We start from the raw sequence: 14,061 nt of genomic DNA, 5'->3' as shown, positions 1-14,061 counted from the left end.
TATTGCTAAAGTAGCAGTTTGATGCTGATATTAGATGCAGAATCTTGGGAAACCCCTACCTTACTGAGCATAAGCTCCACCTAAAATGGGAATAATAGTAGATGAAGACACTCAAGACCTTTGAATTACTGATTTTGATCTTCCTCTAAGGATTCATAAATCATAGAAATCACACACAGAAAGCCATTCAACCTATTGTACCTGTGCCTGGTCCAGCACTTCAACTAGAGCTTTGTACTCTAATCCCATTTCCCTGTCATTTCCCCATTTCCTTTTATATATTTCATTTTCTAATAGCCAGTTGTGGTAAAGTATTCCAGGTTCTAATAACCCCCTGTCTGTAAAGAATTTCTTCTAACTTCCCCCTTTGTTCAGCTAGTACTAATCATGAATCTGTGCCCTGTTGTTACTGATGTGTTAACCATTGGAAGCAGTCTTTCACTATTTATCCTCTCAAAACCTTTTATCATTTTATAAACATCCAGTAGATTTTCCCCTTAGCTTTCTCTGTTCCAGTGCCAAGAAGACCCACTTTTTTGAGCCTTTCTTAATAACTAAAACCTCTCATTGTAGTGAATCTTGACTTTGCTCTTTTTATGCCTCTAATATCGTCCCTATAATGGGGTTAAAGCTGAACACAATACACCAACTGTTGCCTAACCAATGTCTTGTAAAAATTCAAAAATCACTTCTTTGCTTTTATATTCTATGCTCCTATCTGTAAACCCCAGAAATCCCTTTGCCTTTTTGTGGCCTTTTCTACCTACACTCCCACCTTCAAAGATCTAAGTATCTGCACCCCTAGATCTCTCTATTCCTTCACTCTGTTAAGAATCTTACCATTTAGGGTATACATCCTTTCAATGTTCTTTTTCCCAAAATTTAATTCACATTTCTCTGAATTGAACCGAATACCACCTATTTTCCCACTTCACCAACCTGTCTTTGTCCTCCTACGTTCTTCCTCAACGCTTACCATGCCTCCTAATTTGGTGTCATCAGAATATCATTTCTGCCTATCTCCAAATCATTTTTAAAAGTGGAAAACAAAATAGGTACCAGGGCAGGTCCCACTAATCTGAAAAAAAAATCATTTTACTGCTACACTTTGCTTTCTAGTTCCTAGCATTCACTATATCCATACCACTTCCGGTTTCTTGATACCATTTGTCTTAATTTTCATGACAATTCTCTTATGGGGCATCTTATCAAATGTCTTCTGAAAATATGATATGCAACATCCACTATATCGTCTTTATTTAGACACTCTGGGATTTCCACAAAGAATTAATCTAAATTCGTCAAGCACAACCTTCCCTTTGAAAATCCCCACTGACAATCACCGATTGGCTCTAATCACTCAAATTATTTCTAATGCTTTTTATGTTGACATATAAACACTGCAACCCAAACACTTTCTGCTTAATTCCCTTCCCCTTTTTTCATATTCTATCTTTCACTCTCATTTTCCTTAACCTCTCCTATCTGCCAAAGGCAGTTTTCTCCATATCCATCCCCAGTATACTATTTTAGATCACTTTGCCCCATCACTGTACCTATTCTTAACCACTCACCCACATGCTCTAAGATCTATCCCTCCTTCTGCTATATTTGTTTAAATCCTCCTCCATTGCTCAATTTACTCTCTCTGTGAGAACATTGGTATAAATTTGGTTTATTTGTATTCATATTTACTAGTATAAAAGTAGGCCAATAGACACTTCTTCTGGTAAATGCATTATTAACCGTTATACTTTTGCTACCAACCATAAAAATACAAATCAATCTTATTAAGTGTATACACCTACACCTCATTATTTCTCTATTGCACATACCTAGTATTAGTACTAAAGGAACAGTTTTATCTTTATGCTGACTTTTTTTTCAGACTAAGTAAATTTCTTTATGGCTTATGCAAGTGTTACAGCTGCAGGATCCTTTATTTTTATAACAGGAAATCTGTTATTTATCCAATCTGTGTAAAGTAATACTGTATTGGTTGTTCATATGCTAATTACACAGGTGAAAAGACGCTGCAGCTTGGTATTTCAGAGCTTCAGTATGACGCTAATTCAAATTATGAAAAGGAGAGTGAGATGATGCAGACTCATGTTTTGGATCAAGCAATTAACAATGCTATCAATTATCTAGGGGCTGAATCCTTGCGTCCACTTGTCCAAACTCCTGCTGGAAGCTCTGAAGTGATACCAGTAATAAGCAACATGTACCCCATGCACAAAACCCATTCAGACACTCACAGTCATGCTAACAGTGCCGCAAGCCAAGATGGTGCAGTCGAAAACGTAGTGCTTATTTCAAAAACAAAATCACAATCGTCAGAAAGAGAACCATCTCCAAGCAACAGCTGCCCAGACTCCACAGATACAGAGAGCAATAATGAAGAACGGAACAACCTTATTTACCTAACAAATCATGTAGCTCCACAGGCAAGAAATGGCTTGCCTTTAGTAAAAGAAGACCATAGATCTTATGACATTATGAGAGCAGGAATGGAATCTAATCAAGAAATCTTCAAAGTGATTAGTAGTGATGGAGAACATGTGAAGGTTTACAAATGTGAGCACTGCAGGGTACTTTTCCTGGATCATGTGATGTTTACAATACACATGGGGTGCCATGGATTCCGTGACCCTTTTGAATGCAACATGTGTGGGTACCAAAGCCAGGATAGATATGAATTCTCTTCACACATAACAAGAGGAGAACATCGTTTTCACATGAACTAGTGAACCATTTCAATCTACCATTTTGACATTTTTTTTCCATTTTGTGCGATTGATCTCAATTTGCACACAAAGTAAGAGGACAAAGAGAACAGAAACTCTTGGTTAATTTTTTTAAAATTTCATTTATCCCTCTGATCCAAACTGTTTACTGTAAAGTGCAGGCAAAGTTTTATACACCGGACAGTATCATCATACCTCTCAGAAGTAATACATCTGAAGGAGAGTTCTTTGAGATTGTATTTAATCATGTATGGCACTTAAATTATTTGCTTAATGTCTTTGATCAACTGAAAATGTAAATGTGAACAGTTCAGCACAAACCTCATTGGTCGGTAGTTAAGAGCTTGCATTTTTATTACTGGAGTTTGCAACATGCGGTACTAGAATTTTTAAACAATTTAGAGCTTTTTAGTCTAGCACCTTTTATAAATAACATTGTTAGATGTGAGTGATTTAGTGTTGTAAGTTGTAGAATTAGGCAACCGTATAGTCTTATTTCTTTGGCTGTGCACCTTTTTGTACACAATTACTAGTTAATACTAAGGAGCTTCAATAAGATACTATCTGCAGTTTGAACTGTTAAAACTCAACAGTATCTGAATAGTATCTTGAGGTTCATAGTTTACACAGAAATTGTGCCTAATCATGTTGGCTACATTATGGAAACAGTTTTCTTGACAAAAAATTGTGACTTTTCATTGGTGGTATAAATGTATAAGTGTTTACTAATGTAAATCTATATTTCAAACCCAATAAGGTATGGTTTATTTATTACAGTAAGTATTAAGTTTTAAACTGGATTAATCACCTCATATTTCCAAATGAAGCATTGATGGGTAGTTGTTATTTCTTTGACATGCAAACTTATATATATTAAGTTAAAAATCAAGTTAAAATGTCTCAACCTTCAGACTCATCTAGTAGGGGTGGCACAGTATATTGAATATCTAAAAACTTTAGATAACCAAAAATGCATCTATACTGTGGCTAATATTCAATTATAATCAGAATTTGGCACTGCATAAGAGGACATTTGGCGCATCATTTGGCCTATTGAAAAGAATTATCCACTTAGTCCTATTTCCATGCCCTGAATCCATACCCTTTTATCTTTTATAATAAAAACAGAAGATGCTGGAAATACTCAGCAGGTCAGGCAGCATCTGTGGAGAGAGAAACAGAGTTAACGTTTCAGGTCAATGACCCTTCGTCAGAACTGGAAAAAGTTAGAGATGTAACAGGTTTTTAAGCAAGTGTAGGCACAGGGAAAGGGGGGAGGGGAGGAAAAAACAAAAGGGAAGGTCTGTGATAGGGTGGAAGGCAGGAGTGATTAAATGACAAAAGGGATGATGGTGCAAGGCAAAAGGAGATGGTAATGAGACAAGTTAAAAAACAAAAGATGAGGTGTAAATGGGAATGGCAGAATCATCAACACTTCATCTACACTCATCTTTTGTTTTTTAACTTGTCCTATTACCACCTCCTTTTGCCTTGCACCATCATCCCTTTGTCTTTTAATCTCTCCTGCCTTCCACCCTATCACAGACCTTCCCTTTTGTTCTTTCCTCCCCTCCCCCCTTTCCCTGCCTCTGCACTTGCTTAAAAATCTGTTACATCTCTAATTTTTTCCAGTTCTGACGAAGGGTCATCAACTCTGTTTCTCTCTCCACAGATGCTGCCTGACCTGCTGAGTATTTCTGGCATTTTCTGTTTTTATTTCAGATTTTCAACATCCACAGTATTTTGCTTTAGCCCTTTTATCTTTTTCCCTTTTGAATATTTATCCAGTTCTCTTTTAAGAGCTATTATGGTCCTACCACTATAATTTCATGCCCTAACAACTGCCTGCATGAATAAATTTCTCCTAACCTCCCTATTGTTCTTTTGGTGATGATCATGCATTTATACCCTCTAGTTACCAACTCACTGACTACCGGAAATAGTTTTTCCCTATTTATCATCACAAAACCTCTCATAATTTTGAACACCTTTATGAGATATTCTCTTAATCTCCTTTATTCTATTGAAAAGAACCCCAATTTATCTGGTCTCTCCTCTCTAAAGCCTCTCGTCACTGCTATCATCATATTGAATCTCTTCTGCACCCTCTTCATGGCCTTGATATCCTTCCTCAATTAAGGCACCAAAAACCAAACATAATGTTCTAACTGCAATGTAACCAATGATTTACTTCAGTTTGACATTTCCCATTTTCTTTTGTACTCTAAAACTTTGGATCCCATATGCTTTTTTACAGCTTCATCAACTTGTCCTCCCACTTTAAAAGATTTGTGTATCTGAACCCCTAAATCTCTACTTCTCTACTCCTTTTGAAGTTTTACCATTTAGTGTACATGTCCTCCTATTCTTCCTCCCAAAATGTACCATCTCACACTTCTCTGAATTAATTTATACCTGGCATCTATCTGCCCAATCTACTAAGCCAACTGTGTATTCCTGAAGTTACTTATAGTCCTCTTCACTTTTTATTTTACTTTTTATCTCTGGAATTTCAGTCCACTACTACATAAAAACTAGCCTTCAAATGCATTAAGGCTTTTCCATTTAACTCACCCACAATATTGCAATATTATCCATTCTTTGACACATACTCTAAAGATAAAGAAAATTGATTCTAATCCCTAGCTTTTATGAATTTCTAAATTATATTCCACCCCTAATAGTTGTACTAAAGTCTGTGTATATCTTGTATTAAAGCTATTGACCAGAAAACTGTTACAGTATGTCATTAAAATGTAAAATTCTTGCATTATATTCAGTTTAAACTATTATCAAAAATGTAAAGATCAGTTTAAAAAAATCAATCCTAAGGTGTTTATAATAAAGAAGTACAGATCAGCCATGATCTAATTGAATGGCAGAACAGGCTTGAGGGGCTGAATGGCCAACTCCTGTTCCTAAATTGGTCTTTTAAATGTAATACAATCGACTTTTAACATCTGAAGTTTTACGTTTTGTTATGAGCACTGTTCCCCGTAATTTTTTTGTGGGCCGCACTGCCCCTTTAATGGGCTGCGCGGCCCATTCAAAAGTCCGCACATGCATGTTTTTTTTCAATTAAAAGCCGGCTCACTGGCTGCACGGGACCCCTGGAGCGCCGGGAACACTGGTTATGAGTGTCTTAAATTTTGTAGGATTTTACAATACTTTACATTGCATTTAAAAATAAACACCAACTATACTACCATGAAACTACGCACTGATTGGAGAGGAAGAAACATGAAGACACTTCATCTGATAAGTAGTCTACAGGTGCTCTTTGAGAGAGGGCACAACATTCCTAATGTGCAAAATGTCTTTGTAATTTGGTGCAAAGAACATATCTATTATATTCACATTTTAAAATGTAATAGCTTCATGCTTATACAATGTGTTAGTCACTTTTATCAGATAAGATTGACAAAAAAGTGATGCTATGTTTTTTCAATCTTTTTTGGTTAGAAGTTGTATTATAGTGGTTACCTTTTTCTCTTGAAAAATTAGACTATGCTTGCAAAAAGGAAAACAATTAAAAAGTATAAACTCTTCAAAATGTCTTATTGTGTGTTGAAAGTACTAGGACACCCTGAGAAAACTTGCAGTTGCCTTTTTATGTAAACACTAAATTTTGATTTGTGCAAGTAGATGCACAATGTTTGTAAATATTGAGGAATAACTAATGTAATCTTGAATATAAATTTAAGGGCTGATTATAACCTAGCTAAAATTGCCCGGGAGACTTACCCACTGATGTTCCACTCCCTTCTCGCAGTCTTCCATTTTAACCTGCTCTTCTGAGCAGGTGGGAAGTATACCTGTCGGAAACCAGTGGGGTCCTTCATTAAATATGTAGATTGGGCTCCGATGACGTAATCGAGGCCCCACTGATATTTTAACCAGTGGCCTGAGCAAGGAAGCCATTGTGGCTGTCCCACCAGGTCAACCTAGCAAGAAGAAGAGTTAAACATTGTTTTCCTTTCCTTGTAGGGCCAGGAGGAACAGCAGTCCTTCTCTGGGCCCCACAAGATAAGGCTTCCCTCCTCTGACTGGGAGGCCGTCCCTAATTAGTGCGCAGCGGGTGGACAATTAGCCCAACTCTGCATCAGCACATTGATTCCAACGGGCAGCTGAAACGTGCAGCGCAGCCAGTGCACTGTCGGAACTTGACAGACCGCAAGTTTGGGGTTTAGCGCATGTGCATATCCTAAACTTGCGGTCAATTTCAAAGGCAGCATGACGGCGTGCTCTGAGAGTAAACCATCATACCGACTGCAAATTCTGGCCCATGATTTAATATCAGTAATCCTAACCTGATGTGACATTCACCATATTAACAGGGTCATCAGCTTTATAAAACAATGTTAGACTCTACTAAGGAGTCACCTCAGTCTGGCCAGGAAGTGTATATTGAGATGATTTTAGAAATGTTGAAAAGTATTGGTTTAGGCCTCTGAAACTTACTGAAATAAGATTGTGCAACAGTTACACAATAAATGCAACTATGTAATTCTCCAGAAAACTTAGGTATCTGGAACCACCTCTGGCTGTGAAAATATTGCATCAATAGAAAAATTGTTGCTGTTTTAGTTTGGAGTTACAAATTACTGGAGAATGGACAGTCTTGACAGTTGTTTGATGTACTTGTTTCCATCACGGCCTTTCATTCCCATAGTCAAGAGAAAAATTGGATCAGAATAAAACTAGGTTAAAGCTAACTGCTCCATGGGGCAGCCATGGCTCTTAGAGCCACTGGCCCCGATTTTAATTCCGTGACGTGCTTGGAGCGGGTGGGCCCTGATAGCGCACGGAAAACCCAGAAGTAAGTGCAGCCTTCTGTCAGTGGCTTTTTAACTCACCTCATTAGAATTTTACTTCCGGGTTTCCTGTCCAATCAGTGGCAGCGAGCGTGATGAGGACCCACATGACGCAATCTCAACTCCAGTATTTAAAGGGACACTCCAAACATGCAATTGAAGCTGTTGGAGTTGGGAACAAAAGAGAAGCAAGTGCCAGAATAGAGTCCAGAAGAGCAAAGGCTGCGCCTCGTTTCAGTGACGCCTCCCTGGATGTGCTGCTGGGTGCTGTGAGCAGTAGGAGAAAGATACTCTTCCCTACCAATGGGAGAAAGAAGCCTGCAGGCAGCGGAGACCAAGAAGGCGTGGTTGGAAGTAACGGAGAAGGTCAGTAGCCGGAGCGTGGTGCCACGCTCCTGGATTGAGTGCAGAAAGCTCTTTAATGACCAAAGCAGGTCAGGAAAGGTGAGTACAGTGACACATTCACTTACATTCTGCTGTGCGCATCACCTCACCCCCTCACTCTGCCTTGTCAAGCCTACTCCAGCACATCACTTCTGATACCCATTTACCTTGCAGGTGCACCCTTCCTCTTTCTACACACTTCCTCACATACCCATCTATCCAGCCACCATGCTCACTCACCCTCATCCACATGCAATGTCATGCCTTTCCCTCATAGTCACCCTCACCAAACTCCATCCATCGGATGAACACATGCCATTACACTCACATACATCTCTTTCCCTCCTTGCAGCAGAACAGAGCACAGAACACCAGGGAGAGGGAAAGAACCGGAGGGGACCCTTCAAATATCTCACAGCTGACAAGCAAGGAGGAGGAGGCACTGGAGATCAGTGGACTTTCGGTATCCCTGGCCATTGGAGACGGGGAGCTCCCAGTTACCTGGTGACACAATTAAATAAAAGCCACCCGCATGTCATGCGGCACTCAGTCATGTTGACTTGGTTTCAACGAGTGAAATATGATCATTATCATCATAATAACTTGCAACATTCTTACCTTGCCAGGACTAATTCATGTCTTTTATCTTCCACAGGGCCTTCACGTGTGCAGCAGCAGTCGTTGGAGGTAGCTGACAACTATTCCTCAGAAAAATTGAGTTCTGAGGGTGCACCATCAGAGAACTCATTTAGACCATTCACCAGCTCAGATACACTTCAGTGGGACCAGTAAGGCAGATAGTTGGGTTTTCACCTGGTGACTCAATTCACAAGTGAGCAAGAGCAGGTGGTGGAGACAGGGACAGCAGTGGAGAGTCCACGCTGGAGGGCACAGCCCTCTCCAAGCTCTGCTCAGCTGGACACAGATGCTGTATCTCGGAGGCCATCGATTAAGAAAATAATTATTGAGCAGCATCAGCAATGTGTGATGCACTGACAGGCTTTCAAAGTGGAATCACCACAATGGCAGACAGATTGGAGGAGTCCACCTTAAGCATGAGGGGTTGATGTCACAGGCCACTGAGATGATGTCTTCCATTCATAGAGTGGCCAGCACCATGGACTGTCAGACGCTCCAATCAAATGAGTCCATGCACGCCATCAACACCACAGTGCAGACTCTGGATGCCAATATGTCTGCCACCTTAAATAGGTTGACAGATACCTTAGCCTTGGCCTTACAGGGCTGCACTGATCTGCACCAAAGTGTTCTCCAGCACAGTGGTAACAGTGAAGTGCGGCTGGGCCATGAGAGGGATGATGGCGAATGGGGTCATGGAAATGGTGACTCCACTCAAAGCGCTTCCACTTCTCACCCGTAGCCCACATGCTGCTTCGTCTCCCAAAGGCCGAGTTTGCCTCTGCACAGGTGCAGGTGGAGCAGTCTATGGCAGGGCCCTCAGGGGCTCCAAAACCCAGAGGACGTCGGCCAACAGCATCACAGCGGTCAGAGCAGGGATCTGAGCAGCCTGCCTCTACCACTGCCGAAGACACACAGGTTCCACCATGTAGGAGTAGCAGAAAAAGGAAGAGTAAGGCTTTGTAGTTGCACACAGGAATGCACGTGGGTGTCTGAGAAAATGTTGTTTTGATAAGTTGTTGTTCTTCATTTAGCTCACATAAATCACAGAAACGCCACAGTGCAGATAGAGGCCATTTCGGCCCATCGAGCCTGCACCGACACATATCCCACCCGATCCCCGTAACCCCTACACCAACACATATCCCACCCTATCCCCGTAACCCCACGTATTTAATCCCCCTAACACTAAGGGTCAATTTATGATAGCCAATCAACCTAACCCGCACATCTTTGGACTGTGGGAGGAAACCGGAGCACCCGGAGGAAACCCACGCAAACACGGGGAGAATGTGCAAACTCCACACAGACAGTCGCCCGAGGCCGGATTCGAACCCGGGTCTCTGGCGCTGTGAGGCAACAGTGCTAACCACTATGCCACCGTGCTAAATATGTTATTCTTTTTCACCACTTTCATGTCTTGTCCATTTTTGGGTGCTGGGTGGTAAATGGCCTAACTTGTTTGATGATGAATGTGAGAACATGACTTGGTGGGGAGCAATGGGAGGATGCTGAAGGGGTAATTGGTTGGTTGCAGGACTGCTTTGTATCAGTGGCATTGGTATGGGGGAGGGGGAAGAGTGGCCATTGCATTTTCTGGTGAGATGGATGCACTGGTGCAACCTAAGTGAACCTTGCATTAATAAAGGCATCCCTGGCATCCTGGGCAGCAATGAGAGCAGCTGGGGGCTGCATTGCCCTCATCGCCTTCCTCCTCTTCTTCATTCCCCTCTGAATGGTCCGAGGAGGATCTGAGCTCTTTGCCTTGTTCCTCCTGCAGGTTCAAGCCTTGCTGTTGCACAATGTTGTGCAGAGCACAGCAAACCACGACCATTCTGGAGACCCTGACTGGTGCGCACTGAAGGGTGCCTCCAGATTTGTCCAGGCACCTAAAGAGCATCTTCAGCATGCCAATGGCCATGTTCAATCACACATCTGGTGGTGATACGGCATAGCGCTGTTGGGCTTCAGTGTTGGGGTTTCTGGCAAGTGTCATGAGCCAGGTTTGCAGTGGGTATCCCTTGTCGCCTAACAGCCAGCTCTTAAGTTTGCTTCCATGCGTGAAGAGATCAGGGAGCTTGGACCGCCGCAGGACAAAAGCGTCATGGTAGCTGCCCGGAAATCTTCCGCACACCTGCATAAAGATCATTTTGTGGTTGCACACCAGCTGCACATTGATTGATTGGAAGCCCTTGCAGTTGACAAATAATCCTGGTTGTTCTGGTGTTGCCCTGATTGCCATGTGTGTGCAGTCGATGGCTCCCTGCACCGGTGGGAAGCCAGCCAGAGCTGAGCACCCACTCATTCTGACTGGCATCAGCGGTGGCAAAGTTAACATAATTGAACCTTGCAAACATCCCATCAGTCATCTGTCTCATGCATTTGTGCACGGCCGACGGAGATCCTGAGTCCTGGAAGGATCCAGAGGCAAAAATGTTGAGGGTGGTGGTGACTTTAACAGCCATTGGTAATGTGCGGCCACCAGGTCCAGCAGGTCTTCTTGGAGGTTGCAGGGGACATGACATTCTGAGACACGCATGTTTAGACATGTCAAGGAAACTGATCCTCTGCCTGTAGACCCTGTTCATGGGTAGTGCCTCCTGTGAGCTGCACCTCTCTGCTGTTCCTCTCTCTGCTGTGCCGGTCTGCGAGTAGCAGGCTGCTGTGGGTGTTGTTGCTGGTGCTATTGCTGCTCATCTTGGTCCTCAACTGAGATCCAATCTAAGGAAGCATAACCGGCACTCATCCTGAAGTGATAGAGCAAACCTCCAAAGTGTAGAAAGTAATCTCTAAATTTTACAAAGTGACCTCTCACAAAAGTACTGTGAACAAACCTTTTCCCACTAGCAGGTAAGAAAGCAGCTGCGAGTTTTGAGTAGTTATTGGCATTTTTCCCTGAGATTGCTTCAGCCCCCTCAATTGCTGCTGTGTACTCGCCTTTTCTTCACTGGTAAGTTTCAGGAAGCCCGGGAAGCACGTGGACCTGACGTTAAACTGAAAACAGTGGCCGGAATTTCCCCCCAAAAAACGGGTGGATTTGAAGCGTGGGAGCAGTCAAATTGTTAAAAATGGGATTCCCAACTTGATCCCGCCTCCAACCTGCCCACTACCAGTTTTAACGGGGCGGGACGGGGGACGGATGACCAACCCGCTACCAGGGGGCGGAATGCAATTTAAATATTGTAAAGAGGGGGGAAGCCCCTTTTTTTCAACTCCATTTTGTTTTTAACTGCCTGTGGACGGGTTTCACACAATTCGTTAGTTAATCCGAGGCATGAACTGCTGCATCCAGGAGGTAAGTGGCTTTATACCTACCTCCTGGATCCAGAGTCGCTAACTAACCTACCCTCCACGGTTGGAGACCCCCTCACGAGGCCTCCATTCACCACCCACCCCAGGCATTCGATCCCCACTGTCAGGCCTCCCCCACCAATGATGCAGGAGGCCGGCCACCATCCTTCGGTGCCCGGCCCCGATCCTCTCTCCCCGCCCTGCCGATCCCCGAACACCCCCGATCCTCAGCTGAACCATCCCCACCGCTGCTGATCCTCCAACACTCCTCCTCCACGCCGATCCATGGCCGGCGCCCCCACTTCACCAATTCTCCACTGCCAACCCCCCGCCCCTGTCGACCCCACTTCCGCAATCCCCGATCCTCCACTGCCGACACCCCATCCCCGACTGCCGACCCCCTGACTATCCCCCCATGATCCCCGACTTCATCCCTCCCCCGGACCAACCCCTCGCATCTCAGGCCTACCCACCCGCTGCCAGCCAGCCTCTCAATCTGGCTGGCTGCGGGCAGGAATCCAAGGCCTCACATGCAAATCAGACCCTGCCGTTAAAGTCGGCAGGGCCTGCGGGAAACCCAGCCCTCCACCCCCCAACGCCCCACCCCCCCCCCCCCAACCCGCCTCTCTGGAGAAAATTTCGGCCAGTGTGTCAATATCGCTCTAATTGAGCAATCAGCATATGGAAATTGACAACCCGCCTCTCCAGAAGGGGTTGCGCACAGGCAGCCTAACACGGTGGAGTCAAATGCGGAAGTCAGCGGGTTGGATCAGCTTCCTGACGCGCTGTCAATTTCGCTGGTTTTAACCCCCCACCCGCACCCAAACCCACGTGCTGTTCCACATTAAAATTCAGCCCATTGTCTCTTAGAGAAAATGTTACATGGCCTGTCCTGAAGAGATGTGATGTACTTCCTCTTCCGGGCCTCCCAATCCTAATTAGCAGTTCTGCTACTGTTTTACAGTGGCTGATAAATGATCGTTCAGAGAAACAGATAATGGCTCCGATATTAACAGGGAGATGGGGAGGATGCAGGGGAGCCCAGTAGCGTGCAAGGACATGGAGATCCTGCCAATCTTAAAGGCAGGGTCTCATCTAAATAATTCTGTGCAAATAGCCAACCAGAATGAGTACCTGGCTGGCAGGTGGGAGCAGTAATTTAGCAGCAGGAGGCCGCAGCTGGGGACCTGTCCACAGCAGTCAGTGGCGGTGGGAGGGAAGCCTCAGGCCATGATTGGGGTGGGTCAGGGGTTGGGATGGAAGGTTGGGCTGCAATCAGGTTCGGGTGGAAAGATCCAGCTGTGATCGAAAGGACAGAGCCTGCAGATGGAATTGATCGGGAGGGGGAGTCTGTCGATGGAATCGATTGGGAGGGGGAGTCTGTCGATGGAATGGATCGGCAGGGGGAGTCTGTCGATGGAATCGATCAGAAGGGGGAGTCTGTCGATGGAATCGATTGGGAGGGGGAGTCTGTCGATGGAATCGATCGGGAAGGGGAGTCTGTCGATGGATTCGATCGGGAGGGGGAGTCTGTCGATTGAATCGATCGGGAGGGAGAGTCTGTCGATTGAATCGATTGGGAGGGGGAGTCTGTCGATGGAATCGATCGGGAGGGGGAGTCTGTCGATGGAATCGATCAGGAGGAGGAGTCTGTCAATGGAATCGATTGGGAGGGAGAGTCTGTTGATGGAATTGATCAGGAGGGGGAGTCTGTCGATAGAATCGATCGGGAGGGAGAGTCTGTCGATGGAATCAATTGCAAGGGGGAGTCTGTCGATGGAATCGATTGGGAGGGGGAGTCTGTCGATTGAATCGATCGGGAGGGGGAGTCTGTCGATGGAATCGATTGGGAGGGAGAGTCTGTCGATGGAATCGATTGGGAGGGGGAGTCTGTCGATGGAATCGATCGGGAGGAGGAGTCTGTCGATGGAATCAATTGGTAGGGAGAGTCTGTCGATGGAATCAATTGCGAGGGGGAGTCTGTCGATGGAAACAATTGGGAGGGGGAGTCTGTTGATGGAATCGATCAGGAGGGGGAGTCTGTCGATGGAATTGATTGGGAGGGGGAGTCTGTTGATGGAATCGATCGGGAGGGGGAGTCTGTCGATGGAATCGATTGGGTGGGGGAGTCTGTTGATTGAATCAATCAGGAGGAGGAGTCTGTCAATGGAATCGATCGGGAGGGA

At 44.4% G+C, this 14,061-nt stretch overlaps 1 protein-coding gene across 6 annotated transcripts in view; it reads left to right on the top strand.

Annotated features, from left to right (window-relative positions):
• ikzf1 (IKAROS family zinc finger 1 (Ikaros)) overlaps positions 1-3,918 on the top strand; it is a 104,206-nt gene extending 100,288 nt beyond the window's left edge. For 3 of the 6 annotated variants that reach the window (XM_085988131.1, XM_085988128.1, XM_085988127.1), the window contains one exon: positions 2,023-3,918. In XM_085988131.1, the coding sequence (XP_085844257.1) occupies positions 2,023-2,747 (725 nt within the window). In that variant the 3' untranslated portion in view covers positions 2,748-3,918. The remainder of the gene's footprint in view (positions 1-2,022) is intronic. The other 3 variants (XM_085988132.1, XM_085988129.1, XM_085988130.1) reach the window with 3 other exon arrangements.
• The last annotated feature ends 10,143 nt before the right edge of the window (positions 3,919-14,061 follow it).

The sequence above is a fragment of the Somniosus microcephalus genome, chromosome 5, assembly GCF_052327205.1.
Source record: "Somniosus microcephalus isolate GS21.2 chromosome 5, FLI_Smic_1.0, whole genome shotgun sequence".
NCBI lineage: Eukaryota > Metazoa > Chordata > Chondrichthyes > Squaliformes > Somniosidae > Somniosus > Somniosus microcephalus.
The sequence above is the reverse complement of the archived record's forward strand: the minus strand, read 5'-3'. Positions and strand labels throughout refer to the sequence as shown.